Source organism: Ovis aries, chromosome 10 (assembly GCF_016772045.2).
Source record: "Ovis aries strain OAR_USU_Benz2616 breed Rambouillet chromosome 10, ARS-UI_Ramb_v3.0, whole genome shotgun sequence".
Classification (NCBI taxonomy): domain Eukaryota; kingdom Metazoa; phylum Chordata; class Mammalia; order Artiodactyla; family Bovidae; genus Ovis; species Ovis aries.
Window position 1 is genome coordinate 70,597,548 of NC_056063.1, and position 17,880 is coordinate 70,615,427.

The 17,880-nt window shown below is 41.5% G+C and overlaps 1 protein-coding gene across 1 annotated transcript in view; it reads left to right on the forward strand.

Moving 5' to 3' along the window:
* Nucleotides 1-17,880, forward strand: part of LOC101106781 (ATP-binding cassette sub-family C member 4-like) — a 321,113-nt gene that overhangs the window by 221,019 nt on the left and 82,214 nt on the right. Inside the window, exons 21-25 of the mRNA XM_042254990.2 lie at nt 2,864-3,014; nt 10,398-10,517; nt 11,812-11,922; nt 12,878-12,978; nt 14,026-14,217. Of these exons, the coding sequence (XP_042110924.1) occupies nt 2,864-3,014; nt 10,398-10,517; nt 11,812-11,922; nt 12,878-12,978; nt 14,026-14,217 (675 nt within the window). The remainder of the gene's footprint in view (nt 1-2,863; nt 3,015-10,397; nt 10,518-11,811; nt 11,923-12,877; nt 12,979-14,025; nt 14,218-17,880) is intronic.

The following is a 17,880-nucleotide window of genomic DNA, read 5'->3' on the forward strand; positions in this document are numbered from 1 at the left end:
CACACAGAAGGAAGGACTGCTCCCCATGAGAAAAGGGTATAGCAAGGTGGGATGCATTAGTTAATCCTATGGCTGTAAGAAATTGTTCAACTGAAAATATAATAGAAGAGAGGTTAGACAGACCTATATTTCTCCACTTATGATTGAAATTTGTTCCTTCAGATTCCATGCTTTTCACTCTGGGTTTTATATTGATACCACAGCAGATGGGGAGAAACAGGAAAAGCACATGTCTCCATCCAAATAATGCAGTTTGATTCACAAGGGCTCCTGGACACAGAGTCACAGTTCTGGACATTTCCTTCTTCTTTCAGGCTCCTCTGCATACAACTGTGTCTCTGAGATTCCCAGAGTACAGATTCTTCCTGTCTTTCTTCATAACCTGCAGTACCTTCCTGGGAAAACTTAGGACAACCGCTTACCCTCCTAGCTTACCATTTTCTTACCTATAAATGGATATGAAAGTTCTTGCTTCTCTCATTCACAAATAGTTGTGAAGGTCATCTGAGAAAACTTATATGGAAGAGCTGTGGAACGATAACCCAAGTCTTTGTGATATAGGCATTACTCTGCTAATACATCCGCCAAAGATATCCTGAGAACAGCTGCCCTGGGCAACAAAGTGCCGAGGCCCTGGGTTGGTGAAAATGGGATGCTTGTTCTAAGAGGACACAGAACACCTGGTGCTAACTTGGACAAGCCATTTGACCTTCCCAGCCCAGCTCCCTTTTGGTCAAAATTTCCAGGAATTGTGATTGCTACTCCAAATTATTCATGTCCTTCTCTGTTTCTCTAGCCTGTGAAATTCACTTGTCAATCTCTTCTTCAAAATTTCAATAAAGGATTCACATGTTCTTTCCTGTGTTTCCCCAGTGCCTTGTGCAGATCACCATGGAATTGTCTCCATCTGAGATCATAAACTCTGGAGGCATTGGCCCAAACTCTGTGAATCTGCATATCCTCAACTTTTGACCCCCTTTCATAGCAGGCTAGATACTAAGATAGATACTACACATAGATACGAAGTGCTGGTTGCATTCCTATCACCTGAAACTTTTCACCAGTGTATCATACTTCTCCTGATAAATATGGATATCTAAATCAGCATCAATCAATGATTTGGGCTTCTATTCTACCTGCTGTGTTTTTAGACCAAGATCATTTCCCAAGATAAAATCACCTCATGGAAAGATGTGATGCTTAAGTGAATGATTATGGAACTCTTACCACAGTGCCATGCATAGAGTAAACACCTGGTAAATGGCACCCCCTGTTGTTATAATCACTACTCCTTAAAATAGTCATTTTTATCATAATGATAAAAATTTAATGTATATCCAGAGGATAAAATTAAAAAAAAACTTCATGTTTTATAAGTTGTTTGTTTATTATCAAAATTCTTCCCCAGATTTCTAGGAAATACCAAAAATTGGTTTTACCACATTTCTCTCATTTTGTCTGTTCTTTATTTGGCATGCTGATGAACTCTGAAATTCCTTAAATAAAGTATTTAGAAGAAAAATTTAAGATAAATTAGGAGGCTCAAATAAGTAAAAATAATCTTCCTGGACAATAAATAGTTGGCAGTATGTTGGGAACAAGCTTGCTGCTGCTGCTGTTGCTGCTAAGTCGCTTCAGTCGTGTCTGACTCTGTGCGAGCCCATAGACAGCAGCTCACCAGGCTCCCCCGTTCCTGGGATTCTCCAGGAAAGAACACTGGAGTGGGCTGCCATTTCCTTCTCCAATGCAAGAAAGTGAAAAGTGAAAGTGAAGTTGCTCCGTAGTGTCCAGCTCTTAGCGACCCCATGGACTGCAGTCTACCAGGCTCTGCCATCCATGGGATTTTCCAGGCAAGAGTACCGGAGTGGGGTGCCATTGCCTTCTCCGGGGAACAAGCTTAAGTATGTCCTAATGGCTCATGATGTAGACTCTCTGGCTCCATGGCTCAGGCTTTGTTTCCATCAAGCTAATTTTCCTTTCCCTGTGGCTCAGTGTTTCCATCTGTAAAATGAGATAATAGTATTACTTGATAGGGCTATTGTGAGGAGTAATAAGCTAATACATGTCAAGCATTAAATGTTTAGCCCTGTACAGAGTCAGCACTCAGTAAATGTTAACTATGGATAGAAAACCAGGAAAGAAAAATTTCCACTTCCAAAAGTCACATTTGTATCTTTTCCTCCTTTACTGGACACTAACTTTGTAATTAACCACTTCTTTATCCTTACTTGTGTAACTCAGGCTTCTGGTTTCCTTATCTGTGATGCCTGCTTATTCATCTCTAGTAATACCTACTGACTCATGATAGTTTAGGGTTCAAGTCCTAGTCTCTCTGAACCTCAAATATTCTCTCATCTATTAAAATTAGTAATTCCTACCTTCTAGGCTACTACGTGTATTAAAAGAGCTAATACCTAGAAGATTCTTAAGATTTTTGGCACACAGCAATCATGTGATAGAGCTTCCCAGGTGGCTAGTGGTAAAGAATTCACCTGACAGTGTAGGAGATGCAGGAGGCATGGATTTGATTCTTGGGTCGGGAAGATCCCCTGGAGGAGGAAATGGAAACCGCTCCAGTATTCTTGCCTGGAAAATTCCATGGACAGAGGTGCCTGGAGGGCTGCGGTTCATGCGATCGCAGAGTTGGACATGACTAAGCAACTGAGCACACACACATAATCTTGCAATAAATATCATTAGAACCACCTATAATTTTATTTGTTTGGGTGGCAAAGCTTTCTCTACTATTTCAATACATCTTTCAGGAAAAGAAGTTTAATCCCAACAAAATAGTTTATTAAAATTTATTTTCGAAACGAATCCTTGATAAAGAGGCCCCTGCATCTATTTTTCACTCTTCCAGACATTTCTACAAGTGATTGGTGTGTTGGGTGTGGCAGTGGTGGTGATTCCTTGGCTTGCCATACCTGTGATTCCCCTTGGCATCATTTTCTTTTTTCTTCGGCGGTATTTCTTAGAGACGTCACGAGATGTGAAACGCCTGGAATGTTCAAGTGAGTACTGGAACTCTCAGGTTGGGATGGCAATGCAGGTTGGCTGCATTTATACCATAATTAACCACACCCCTGAAGTCCTGCAGAATATATCTTTTAGAATTGCTCCCTAAGTCAGCATTCAGTTCAGTTCAGTTCAGTCACTCAGTCGTGTCCGACTCTTTGGGACCCCATGAATCGCAGCACGCCAGGCCTCCCTGTCCATCACCAACTCTCAGAGTTCACTCAGACTCACGCCCATCGAGTCAGTGATGCCATCCAGCCATCTCATCCTCTGTTGTCCCCTTCTCCTCCTGCCCCCAATCCCTCCCAGGATCAAAGTCTTTTCCAAAGAGTCAACTCTTTGCATGAGGTGGCCAAAGTATTGGAGTTTCAGCCTTAGCATCATTCCTTCCAAAGAAATCCCAGGGCTGATCTCCTTCAGAATGGACTGGTTGGATCTCCTTGCAGGCCAAGGGACTCTCAAGAGTCTTCTCCAACACCACAGTTCTAAAGCATCAATTCTTCGGCACTCAGCCTTCTTCACAGTCCAACTCTCAAAACCATACATGACTACTGGAAAAACCATAGCCTTGACGAGACAGACCTTAGTCGGCAAAGTAATGTCTCTGCTTTTGAATATGCTATCTAGGTTGGTCATAACTTCCCTTCCGAGGAATAAGTGTCTTTTGATTTCATGGCTACAGTCACCATATGCAGTGGTTTTGGAACCCCCAAAAATAAAGTCTGACACTGTTTCCACTGTTTCCCCATCTATTTCTCATGAAGTGATGGGACCAGATGCCATGATCTTCGTTTTCTGAATGTTGAGCTTTAAGCCAACTTTTTCACTCTCCTCTTTCACTTTCATCAAGAGGTTTTTTAGTTCCTCTTCACTTTCTGCCATAAGGGTGGTGTCAGCTGCATATCTAAGGTTATTGATATTTCTCCCGGCAATCTTGATTCCAGATTGTGCTTCTTCCACTCCAGCATTTCTCATGATGTACTCTGTATAGAAGTTAAATAAGCACGGTGACAATATACAGCCTTGATGTACTCCTTTCCTATTTGGAATCAGTCCGTTGTTCCATGTCCAGTTCTAACTGTTGCTTCCTGACCTGAATATAGGTTTCTCAAGAGGCAGGTTAGGTGGTCTGGTATTCCCATCTCTTTCAGAATTTTCCACAGTTTATTGTGATGCACACAGTCAAAGGCTTTGGCATAGTCAATAAAGCAGAAATAGATGTTTTTCTGGAACTCTCTTGCTTTTTCCATGATCCAGCGGATGTTGGCAATCTGATCTCTGGTTCCTCTGCCTTTTCTAAAACCAGCTTGAACATCAGGAAGTTCACGGTTCACGTATTGCTGAAGCCTGGCTTGGAGAATTTTGAGCATTACTTTACTAGCATGTGAGATGAGTGCAATTGTGCGGTAGTTTGAGCATTCTTTTGCATTGCCTTTCTTTGGGATTGGAATGAAAACTGACCTTTTCCAGTCCTGTGGCCACTGCTGAGTTTTCCAAATGTGCTGGCATATTGAGGGCAGCACTTTCACAGCATCATCTTTCAGGATTTAAAATAGCTCAACTGGAATGCCATCACCTCCACTAGCTTTGTTTGTAGTGATACTTCCTAAGGCCCACTTGACTTCACATCCCAGGATATCTGGCTCTAGGTGAGTGATCACACTATCATGATTATCTTGGTCGTGAAGATCTTTTTTATACAGTTCTTCTGTGTATTCTTTCCACCTCTTCTTAATATCTTCTGCTTCTATTAGCTCCATACAATTTCTCTCCTTTATCGAGCCCATCTTTGCATGAAATGTTCCCTTGGTATCTCTAATTTTCTTGAAGAGATCTCTAGTCTTTCCCATTCTGTTGTTTTACTTGATTTCTTTGAATTGATCACCGAGAAAGGCTTCCTTATCTCTCCTTGCTATTCTTTGGAACTCTGTATTCAGATGCTTATATCTTTCCTTTTCTCCTTTGCTTTTCACTTCTCTTCTTTTCACAACTATTTGTAAGGCCTCCCCAGTCAGCCATTTTGCTTTTTTGCATTTCTTTTCCATGGGGATGGTCTTGATCCCTGTCTCCTGTACAATGTCATGAACCTCATTCCATAGTTCATCCGGCACTCTGTCTATCAGATCTAGGCCTTTAAATCTATTTCTCACTTCCACTGTAGAATCATAAGGGATTTGATTTAGGTCATACCTGAATGGTCTAGTGGGTTTCCCTACTTTCTTTAATTTAAGTCTGAATTTGGCAATAAGGAGTTCATGATCTGAGCCACAGTATAATCAGAGGATGAAATAATACGGAACTTATCACATTAATGCACAGATATATTTCATCAATATTAAAACAATTACAATGATAGTAGAATTGTTAAATATTTTTAAAGAAAATATGAGGACAGAAAATAAAGGAAGATGTTTGTGTCAGAAACCTTAACTATGGATAGTTACTGGAAGTTATTACCAACTTAACTTTCTAGAAACCAAGCCAAGAAGAGAAACATATTGAGTCTCATTCTTTAAAAGTGGACAAATCTCAGTTAATCAAGACAAAGCAGTTTTTGGTGGTGAAATGTATGTGTTTCATTTTTAATAATAAACTTTTGAGAGGCATTCATCCTATGTATTTGCATAAAATACAGTTGGTATCATAAACGCTGTAGAAAAAATTTTCAGTCTAGCGAACCTGCTAAACTCCCATGAGGTCTGGGTTTTGTGAGGTGTTTGATTGGATTATGGAGAAGTAGAGTCCAGACATGTGTGATATTTCGCTGATGTGATTTGGTAGTGTGGTAGGACCTGGGAAAACAGAATAGAAGTGATGAGCTCCATGCAGTATTTTGTGTAGACAGGGCTTCAATCATTTTATGATTTGAAGTCAGTCATGAAATGGAATCATTCAGCAGTCTTGTTCAAAGCAGGTAGTTCCATTCAAAGAGGGATTGTTCCAGAAGGAGTATTTTTCAGAGACTTTTTCCTGGAGCATGGGCTACTTCCCATCCACATGGAAGTGAAGAAAAGGGCACCTCCTGAGGCCCTTTTCAAAAAACAGTACAGGATATTTCACCTGTAGAGTCTGAGAACTTTTTGGCCCTATCCCTGTGGAGTATTTGGATTTTTTGCAACCTAATAGGCTGGGCTCCAAAATCACTGCAGATGGTGGCTGCAGCCATGAAATTAAAAGACACTTACTCCTTGGAAGAAAAGTTATGACCAACCTAGATGGCATATTCAAAAACAGAGACATTACTTTGCCAACAGAGGTCTGTCTAGTCAAGGCTATGGTTTTTCCAGTGGTCATCCATGTATGGATGTGAGAGTTGGACTGTGAAGAAAGCTGAGTGCCAAAGAATTGATGCTTTTGAACTGTGGTGTTGGAGAAGACTCTTGAGAGTCCCTTGGCCTGCAAGGAGATCCAACCAGTCCATTCTGAAGCAGATCAGCCCTGGGATTTCTTTGGAAGGACTGATGCTCAAGCTGAAACTCCAGTACTTTGGCCACCTCATGCAAAGAGTTGACTCATTGGAAGAGACTGTGATGCTGGGAGGGATTGGGGGCAGGAGGAGAAGGGGGTGACAGAGGATGAGATGGCTGGATGGCATCACGGACTCGATGGATTTGAGTCTGGGTGAACTCCGGGAGTTGGTGATGGACAGGGAGGCCTGGTGTGCTGTGATTCATGGGGTCCCAAAGAGTTGGACATGACTGAGCGACTGAACCGAACCAAACCAAGGCTGCAACTATATTAAACAGTAAATTCAATGCAGATATCCCTCCTCCACATTCCAGGTAACCAAGTGAGATGGCCTGTTGATTAGAACTGTTTATGTTCTCTCTCCAGGTTGTGGGTCTGTGCCATAAATAATGATACCACATTTTTTCTCTATGCAGTAACTAATAGTATATCTTAAGGCCACTGCTGGAGCCACCAGCAAAAAGACATCTGATCACTATAACCAGAAGGCATAAGCCTACTTCATTCCTGTGCTCTGATAAACTGCTAAAATCCTGAGGTTTATATTCAGATCCAGCTGCCTACCTTTCTGGAGCATTATGCTGACTTTTGTCCTCTTAGTGACAAATGTGCAGTTATCATAATAGTTTTTCATTTTTATAGAACTGAGCATAACCAAAATGCAAAACCAGGATGGCATTTGGTTATATTTCTCTAGCCAAACATTCATTTGGCAGTGCCTGAATTACGAATCTGTATTAAATCCTGTCTGTAAGGATTCTGTGATCAACTAGCAATGTCTGCAAGGGACATTGCTGAGGGAGCTTTAGCACATGTGCCACATTTATTCAGATCATGGATCCTCAAGTCTGCTGTTTTAAGGCATTCTCATGCTGGATTCCCTGGGACTTTATTCAATCTAAGGTGTTTAGTATGATGTATGGTAATGGCTAAGGCTGTTGGATGTTAGCTAAGTAAGGTTTGAAGGTTTCCTGAAGGTAAACAAAGTCTGGAGAAAAGTGCGTTTAGTCACACATGGACATCCTTAAACCTGATTATTCTTCCTCTGAGACACTGCTGTTATAATTAAAAGCACAGCTTTGGAAATAAGACAGAACTGGGTCTGATACTCAGCTCTACCAGTTACGTGTGTTAATTTACTTAGTCTTGGGCAGGAAGTCCTCTTAATTCCTGTCTGGTTTTCCCTCTGTCACAGGTATACTAATACCTGCCTTCTGGGGCTCTCAGGATTTCTTGAATTGATGCTTGTAAAATACTTGCTGTGCTGTGATGTGCTTAGTTGCTCAGTCATATTTACTTTGTGACCCCATGGACTGAGCATGAGCTCAGTCTTAAAAGTTCATATTGCTATTTTAAAAGTGTAAAATTAAAGCTAAAATAAAAAAAATAAAAATAAATGTTACTCAAGAGAATAAGTGTTTCCCAGGTGGTGCTAGTGGTAAAGAACTCATCTACCAATGCAGGAGACTAAAGAGATGCTGGTTTGATCCCTGGGTTGGGAAGATCCCTTAGAGGAAGCCACAGCAATCCACTCCAGTATTCTTGCCTTGAGATTCCCATGGACAGAGAAGCCTGGTGAACTACGGTCTATAGGATTGCAGAGTCAGACATTACTGAAGCAACTTGGCATGCAATAGAATGAAGAGAGAGAACAGTGTGGATGCTGAAGTAAGACCACAGCCATGCCCTTGGAAGGTCAGAAACACCACTGAACCACTTTAGGCTCTTTGCCTGAATTAGATACAAAGGGAAATGTTATATCATGTCCTGTTTCAAAGAAGGTTTTTTCCTTATAGCAATATTATAGCTGAGTGTTAGGGTTCCTGATCAGATGTCCCAGGTAGAAAGAGCCACAGGGCTGAGTGGATGGTCAGCTAGGACACAGCCCAGGCTGTCCTCCCCCAGCTGAGGGCTTCCCGCCCTCTCTGAGCTCCTGTCTCAAAGGAGGAAGCCTGCTCCTTCCTTTCTTATATGATAGATACAGGAATACTAAGCACAAGAGGAGTTCTGTGTCTTTGCCCATTTATACCCTGCCCCCCTACAGCCACTCCATCCCCGTGGAGCCTGTGTATATGTCGATAATGACTGAACTGTTACCCAGACAGGCATTTGGATGCCAGGCTAAGGAGTGAAAACCTGAAAATAATTTGGAGTTTCTCCCCTTTGATTCTTTCCCCATCATTTTATATAATTTCTGAGGCTTCCTACAAGATAAGTGACTTTAACTTTGGCTTAGTGTCCAGATTTTACTAACAGGTCTTTTCTAGGAGATGTACAAGTAACAGAGTGTTTTAAGTATTTCCTGCTGATATAGCACAAGTTATCACTCACCCCAGACAGAGGTCACAGGCTCACTATCTGCCTCTGACAGCAGCAGGTTACAGCCTCATTCATGGTGAAAATGAGAACCATAAGCGTCCTCTCTACCTGGCAGCCTGCAGCCCACCTGTTCCCTGATGGACAGGTGCCTAACACTGGTGCTTGTGGTCAATGTCCTTTTAGAGAAGATGGCAGAAAATGAATGGTCAGTGAAGGGACACCAGACCCCAAACCCACTGAAGGCACTCAAAGAGAATGATCACTAAGGACACAGTTAGGTTTTACAAGGTGATGTGAGTGTCACATGCCATAGTGGCCTCCAAATGCCAGAAAAAGCATTGAGCATGTAGTTTTAAAAACCTGGATTAGATTCCCAGAGCAGAAGTCAAGACCATTCAGACACCTGGCTAAGCAAGTTCTGTGGGCACAAGGGCGGTGCAGTACCAGGTGTTCTGTGACCCATGCAGAGACTCCTGGTACAGGTGCAGGGAGAGTCCCAGGATGGGGGAGACAGCACACTGTCTGCTCTTCTCACTCATCTTGCCCCTGTCCTATGTCTGGCTCTGGTTCAGCATAGGGGATGTCCTGACTCTAGCTTGGCTCTTAGGTTACTCATCTAAGTTGGAGACAGCACATAGATAGCTCACCAAAATTCAGTGTGGTAAGAACGCTCAAAGAGAATTAAATTTAAAAATGCTATTGAATTGGGACTACCCTGCTAATCCAGTGGTTAAGAATCTGCCTTCCAATGGAGGGGACTTAGGCTTGATCTCTGATTGGTGAGCTAGGATCCTATATGTCACAGGGCAACTAATCCTGTGTGCCACAACTAGAGAGCCCATGTGCTGCAACTACTGAGCCCATGAGCTCTAGAGCCTGTGATCTAAAATAATGGAAGCCCATGCACTGCAACTGAAGAAAGCTTGCACGCCGCAATGAAGACCCAGCGCAGTCAAAGAAAATCCTATTGAATCAAAAGTTTGTGAACAGTTTCCACCCAGAGAGATGTCAGGGAAGAATTTGGAGAGAGGCCATGTTTGAGGATTGTGATGAACAAGCTAGTAAAGAGTTTCAGTATCTAAATCTAGGTCAGATTTGAATTTGGTTAAAGATAGATTCAGGCTTCCCTGGTGGCTCAGTGGTAAAGAATCCGCCTGCAATGCAGGAGCCACAAGAGACGCAGGTTAGATTCCTGGGTTGGGAAGATGCCCTGGAAGAGGGTATGGCAACCCACTCCCAATATTCTTGCCTGGAGAATCCCATATACAGAGGAGCCTGGTGGGTGAGCCCATAGGGTCGTGAAGAGTCAGACACAATTGAAAAGACTTAACATGGATGCACAAAGATAGATTCAAAGAGAATCTTTCATTTCTAGGTCATTAAGGTGAAGCTTGATGTGAGCAGGAGTTTGAGCAGCACATGGAGAATTCTCTCCAGAAATGGTGTCATCCTTTCTCCCCCAGGCAGCCCAACCAGGAATTCTAGTGCTCTGTTTGGCAGAACGTGCAAACACAGCACACGGGAGTCAATGGATTTCTTTGCATCCAGCCTCCCTGACTTTCTCTGTCATGTGTCTGTCTCTGCTTTCCTAGCACGGAGCCCAGTGTTTTCCCACTTAGCATCTTCTCTCCAAGGACTCTGGACCATCCGGGCATACAAAGCTGAGCAGAGGTTTCAGGAACTGTTTGACTCACACCAGGACTTACATTCAGGTCTGTGAGTTTCTGGAGATGATTTCAGAGGATGGGATGTGCTGTCGTCTGAGGCCTGACCTCCCTCTCAGGTGGTCTTGCTGGCCAGCATCTCTCTCTGTGCTGCCCCATGTCCTCCTCTGCACACCTGCCTCCCCCACCCCTTCTTCTTACCACCCCATCTGTGCTCCCCTCTTCTCTCTTCTCCCCAGACCAACTTGCATTGTCCTTCCATCATGGTGTCCTATGGCTTTCTGTCCCTTTAGGACAGGAGTCAGTATACTTTTTTTTTTTTTTTCAAACAACAGATAGTAAATATTTTAGACTTTGTGTGCTATTCTATCTCTGTTGTAACTTATCAACTTTGCTGTTGTAACACAAAAACAGGCAAAGATAATGCATCAGCAAAAGCACATGACTGTGTTCCAATAAAACTTTATTTACAAAAGCAGATGATGGCCATTCTTGGCCCACAGGCTATAGTTTGTCAACTCTCTTTTCAGAGCATTCAGGGCAGCAGATTTCATTGAGGTAAATCATTATCTAATTAACAGATTTTTAACTCACTTGGTTAATATTATTTCAAATATTGATAATATTTTTCCCTAGGTAGAAATTTCAGAATTCCCTCTAAATCTGTAATCCCAGCTGATCTCTCCAGTCTTTACTGTATCTTAAAGATAAAATGGCATTTTGAAAGTCACATGCAGATCCAGTTAGCTCATGGTTGTATAGACACTGGCTCCTAAGAATAAACACTGTGCAGGGGCCTATAGTAAGCATGGAGGTGCTGGAAACAGCATGTGAGCTGTGCTCTCTGCTGTCAGAAAGCTGGGAACATTTGGCCCTGAGAGAGGATGAGCCTTATGTCGAGGCCTAGCACTGTAGGAAATGCACCAATGAGACCATTTTTCCATTTCCTCCATTGTGATCATATTACTGTTTATGACCTGTGAGTTGAATTTTTTTCTTATTGAAGTATAGTTGTTAAACAGTAGTATATTAGTTTCAGATGTATAGCAAAATGATTCAGTTTTATATATGTATTTTTTCAGATAAATTTCCATCATAAATTATTACAAGCTATTGAATATAGTTCCACAGAGCCCCTGGGTTAATTCTTCTGTGTCCCATGTTATCTGGTATCAAAACAGCTTTTTGGAACCTTCATGTTCCTTGGGTGTATAACTTTGCCACCCTACTTTGTGTAAAAATATTCTGTAGCTCAACTGAGCAAAATGGTCTTTCTTGTTCAAAGCAGTTAACGTGTTTTTTCTAACTTATTCATTATGCTTATTATGGTTCACAAATCCAGAGGCCTGGTTCTTGCTTTTGACTATAACCCGATGGTTCTCTTTGCGTCTGGATATCATCTATTTTATCTTCATCTATTTTGTTGACTTTGGGTCCCTGCTTCTTGCACAAAGTAAGTATGGGTATAAATAACTATTTATGGTATGATTAAAATTTATAGCTATATTTACAGTTATTATATGAAACTCTTGCTGCCTTGTCTAACAAGTATAGTTTGGTTCTAATGAATTGTATTAGAGCATTTGCAGCATGTGATTCCACAGTGTGGCCTATGCAGAGAGGTCATTTGGGTCTTGATGGGACCTTTTATTCTTTTCTCTTTCTTTGAATGAGATGATGTCTACTCAGCGATAGCAAGCTGACCTTAGAAACTTTCCTGGTAGTGTTTAGTAGTTGGATGGAGATAACCAAATTTGCCATAAAGCTTTTTGTCCAAGTTAGGACTTTAGATTTTGGCTTTAGGGCTACTGGGGTCTCTTGGTTGTAGGTGCTTGGTGCACTGGGATGAGAAAGAGTCTCTGTAGCAAAGGACACCATCCTCATCACTGTGTGGGTACCAGATGAGCAGGTGTTGGTGCATATGGCATGAATTTACCAGCCGTAAATATTCTGTAAGAGTAATATTGAATCACAGAATTTAATATGGAACAATGAGAATGGTATTTTAGTTTTAAAAGCTCTGGCTTTTAGAAACCGTTGCCTTGTTTTTCATGGTTTCCAACTATGGCTGCATTGGACATAGAAAGTGAAATTGCTTGATTGTTCTTGAAACCACAATGACAAAAGTCTTAATAATAACATTATTCCTCAATGTCTACTGTATATTGACAATGTTGAGATTAAGTTCATTTAATAGTCTTTCTGAATTCATAGCGGTTTTAATTTTTTGGGAGGGAGGTTTTAATTGTATTGTGGACTCAATCAAATGATAGTAAAAGTATAAGTAATATTGTCATTATATATAAATGATTTAATTATAAAGGAGTTATCTTAATAAAGTGATAGAAGGAACTGACCTCAAGGTCAAAAACAGGACTGACTTTCCCCCCTTCTTCTTCCTCATTTAGGTTTGAATATCGGGCAGGTTGGCCTGATACTGTCCTATGCCCTCAACGTCATGGTGGTGTTCCCATGGTGCATCAGGCTAAGTGTTGAAGTTGAGAATATGGTGATGTTTATCTTAATTCTTAACCTTGTACTAGTTCTTGCCATTAAAAAGTATAAAAGGAATTTTTATGTAAAATATTAAAACTTGTTTTTACATCTAGCTCACAGAAGTTTTTATATCCTCCTCCATCTGTTTAAAGCTAATGTAAAAAAGTACATTTTTACTCAGTTTTATGTTTGCTATGTCAGCAGGTTTTTATTCATCACAAACTGTCTTCAAATGTAATAAATGTCTCTGTAGGAGGTTCTGAAATCTTGGAGAGAATATAAACCACTTTGGGGGGAGGTTGTTTATTATTGTTTCTTAACTGATAATTCCTCATTATTGGTAAAAGAAGAATTCAATATTTTGTAGTTCTTTGTTTAATTGATAGATATCTGTCCCTGCCTCATTTAGCATTCATTCTTGTATATGTTAAACACCTGAATGTGCTGGTATCCCTCCTTTTTGGTAGAATAAGCTACCTCTCTGAATGTGCTATCAAAGATGTCAAGTTATTTTTGTTTAGGAGGCTTGGTCAGTATTTAAATTATATTCTCCTTTGAGTATCGCATATTGTCCCAAAGAGAGAAAAACAATAAAAATACAATGTTTGCATTTCTCCCTTCTAATAGAATAGAAAGTGAGAAATTATTAAAATGATGTTTGATGACCATCCAGTTCTACTCCTCTATAACACGTGGCCCTTTTATAACCACTAATTAGTGTTCATAAGTATTCTTTTCTTTGACAAAATTCTTTTTATTCAGATGTGGAAAGTGAATAAATAAAATCTTTGCATTCATTTATCTAATTCTTTTAGTTTTAACATAATGCTGAAGGAAGCAGCTCTAAATGAAACTGTTACAGGATGATGAATAAGTTTGCAAATCATCAAAGAAGTCATCACACTCCTACTTCAGTCCTTTGCAGATGCTAAGACCTGGAATATTCTTAACCATATAAAAAGCAGATATATATAAAAGCAGAATGCCTTATTTACAATCTCTTAACATCCATAAACAAAACCCTCTGGTCCTAACCCACATGATATCATATATGTTTCAGATGATTTCAGTAGAAAGGGTGATAGAATATACAGAGCTTGAGCAAGAAGCACCCTGGGAACTTGAGTTTCATCCACCACCAGACTGGCCCAACAATGGAATGATTGCCTTGAGCAAAGTGAACTTCAAGTACAGCTCAGACGGGCCTCTGGTATTGAAGGACCTGACAACAGACATTAAACCAGGAGAAAAGGTTTGTTTAAGCCATTTGCCTCTTTAAAATTCAGCTGAAGATTTAGTGCCACATTTGCTGTTGACTTTCTTGTGTGTGCTGGGGGGACTCTTTGTTCTTTGCCGGGGTCCAGCCCTGGTGGATCCAGGGTAATTTGAAGGGTGTACAGAGTAGGCGAGGAAAAACTTGCTTATTTAGAAATATAAAAAGAGATTAGGAAGAAATAGTATAGTAGGAAAATTAGTGGAGAAAAGATGCTGAATAACTTGGTTTACGCAGAAAACTAATAAAGCCTCAGGACAAGAGGTTTGCACCATCTACATTAGGCCACTGGTGCCCGTTTGAATAGCGGAGGGTGCCCCTCCTTGGGCTCCCTCTCTCGTGGGTCTTAGAAGCCAGGGCAAGTAAGTAGACTTGGTGAGCCTCCATGCTCCAGATGGGAATTCAGCCTGAAAATAGAGTAAAGAAGACACAGGGGAAATCAGTCTTTCCAGTGACTGGTCCATCCTCTATTGTCCAGAAAGGCTTTTTATATTTTTGATTGTACATAGAGATCAATGGATAATACAAAATTATGCAGCGTTAGCAGCCCTGACCCTTATTGAGACCAGGCTTACTCTCTGCATACCTAGCTGTATACACAAGTCTTAGGTGATTTACATCATCTTTTGGCCAGAAGGCCAATGAACATTTTATGGCCCTTTTCTGATAAGGGTCTGTCAACCAGAGAACTTATTTGTGTTGTTCTTCCCAAAGTCTGATGCCACTCTCAGAAAGCACTAAATAAAGTTACATTTTTACATAGCAAGGACATAAGAATTTATAACAATGAAAGAAGTACAGTGATTTATAACAAAGAGAAAAGTAATTAACTCAAAAGTCTAGTGTTGCTAACATCAAAACTACTATATTCCTTTTTCTATATCCCAATTACATTGATTAATAGCTTTCAGGTGTCTAAAAGATAAAGAATATGGAGGCCTGGCAGCAGTCATTGAGTCAACAGTGAAAACCTGTTACCAATATAATTCTTAGCTCTTTAAAAAAGGCTCTGTATCTTTAAGATGCTTTAAGCTTCGTGCCTCTCGAGGTTGGGGGGCTGTAAACAATTCACAAGTTGTAAAAGTCCAGGCAGACTGGTCAGGTAAGTTAGAAAGCTATCAGAGGAGTTTAAACCAAGACATTCTTTTTTTATGTAGGAGACTGTTAACTGGAGCCCTAAGTTAATTCCTTTTAGAGGAGGGTGATCGGGGATGGCCCCCTGTTATGTCAGAAGAGTGGAAAGCACAGTACAATAAGGCAGGCAGACTCTGGTTTTTGGGGGTAGATGTTCAGGAAAACCCAGGGGGAACCCCTGAAGCCAGATAATGCCTTTGTGTATGTCTGGCTTCCTTCCTCATGACCTTTGCCATGGGTGGGATTCCTCACACTGGCTCTTGGCAGTTCTTCATGGATGCAGATTAGATCAGTGATATCACAGGTGAATCTCTCTTGAAAACTGACCAGGGGAGGGGCATCCCAGTATTTCTTTCCCTGTGTTGTGAACTCCTTCATGGTGGTTGGTGGGTCCTGAGCTCCTGAACTATAACTTAGCCTGATTGTCCTGACCCAGGACACTATATTAACACCTGATTATTCATGTGGATTCTGAGAAGTCAGCCTTGACTCACTGTCTCTAACTCTCCAATATCTCCTTTTCCCCCATCCATTCTTTGTATTTCTAAAATCTTCTCTTCTTCCTATGATGCCCCTCAGCCATGGCCTCCTCCTCTGTCCTTTGGCCCTTCCCATAGACTTGTCCTCCATTAACCCCCACCCGACAGTCATCCTCCTGCTCTGCCCCCACAGACTGCTTCTTTCTGAAGCACAGATCTGATCCTTACTGGACTGGGTGAGCTGCTGTTGGAACCATAGGGCAGTCCTAGATCCATTCTAGCAGGGATTGTGTGGCCAACTCGGAGCCACCAGAGGAGAGCCCAGAATCATGATTCAGTCAGGGGTGAAAAACCAGAGCCCTCCGTGGAGGCAGAGTCCAGAGACTCACTCAGATTTGATGAAAGCAAACTGAGAGGAGCAGGGAAGATTCTAGGTGGAAGATGGCAGAAAGACTTGTGACCTGGTCCTGTCAGCATCCATGTTGGCAAGTGATGTTCCTTTCCCATGCAGCTTGAGGCCCTCAGCTGGGACCAGGGCAGAGTCTTGAAGAACAGACTAATCCAGAACAGACAAGGCAGTAGGCATCTCTTCCCCACCTACCTCTCCAGCCTCAAGTCTTCAAGTTCACACACTCCCGAACACTCGGGTTGTGCGTAGATTCTCCTAAAGTACCGCATCCTCCCCCCTTCCAGGGTGCACACACGGCCCTCTCTACTTCAGAGACCCTTCCCCTCAGTCATCTTCTGCTTAAAGCCTCCTCATTTTCTGACTTAATTCTTATGCGTCTGCTTCCCAATTCTTCCTAATGTTGTATACCCTTAAGATAGCATTTATCGTACACGTGTGCTTATAAGTATCCATCAATAGGTGAATAGATGAATAGAATGTTACTCACTCACTGCCCCAGCCAGCAGCCCCTCAGCACCCTCTCTGTGCCCTGCAGAATGCCATTTTCTGGGGAACCGAGCTAAAAAGAAGATGCTCCCTGATCCATACAATGTAATATTATTCAGCCTTTAAAAGGAAGGAATTTCTGACCCATGGATAAACCTTGAGTACATCATACTAAATGAAATATGCCAGACACACAAGAAACAAATACTATATAATTCCACTTTTATGGGGTTCCTAGAGTAGTCAAATTCCTAAAGACAGAAAGTAGAATGATGGTCACCAAGGACAGAGGGATGGAAAGTAGGGAGTTATTGTTTAATAAGTATAGAATTTAAGTTCTACAAGACAAAGAATAAAAGGCAAAAAATATTCTGGAGGTTTGTTGCACAATAATATGAAAACTTAAGACTAAACTGTCAATTTAAATATGGTTAAATTGGCAAAGTGTATGTTATATGTATTTTACCACAATTAAAATAAAAGAGACCATCTTGACATGTTTTGTAATTTTGAGTCTGTATCTCAGAGTATCCTAAAGCTTCTAAAGATCAGGGAACATCTTATTTTTAGCTCTGTTCCCCAGAAAGTGTTCTGCAGGGCACACAGAGAGTGCTGAGGGACTGCTGGCTGTGAGGCTGAATGAGTAATACATGGATAAGTGCAACCAGTAACCAAAACATACACACAAGGCAACAGCTTGTAAGTAACCAGTTTCCTAGATGTGTTAAATACTTTAGGAACTGCTGTTTAAAACTCTATCTACCTCAGACCCACCTAGTGGACCATAGCCATATTTAATGAATGATACCCTTGTGACTCTGTGTGACACTATGGACTGCAGCCCTCCAGGCTCCTCTGGTCATGGGATTTTCCAAGCAAAAATACTAGAATGGGTTGCCATTTCCTTCTCCAGGGCATCTTCCCAACCCAGAGATCGAACAGAGGTCTCTTACCTCTACTTGCATTGGCAGGGGGATTCTTTACCACTAGTGCCACTTGGGAAGCCCTTGTGACACGAAAGAACATTAAATTTAATGCCCAAATGACATCCAGGGCCTGGAGGAGGACATGGCAACCTACTTCAGTATTCTTGCCAGGAAAATCCCCATGCACAGAGGAACCTGGTGGGCTACA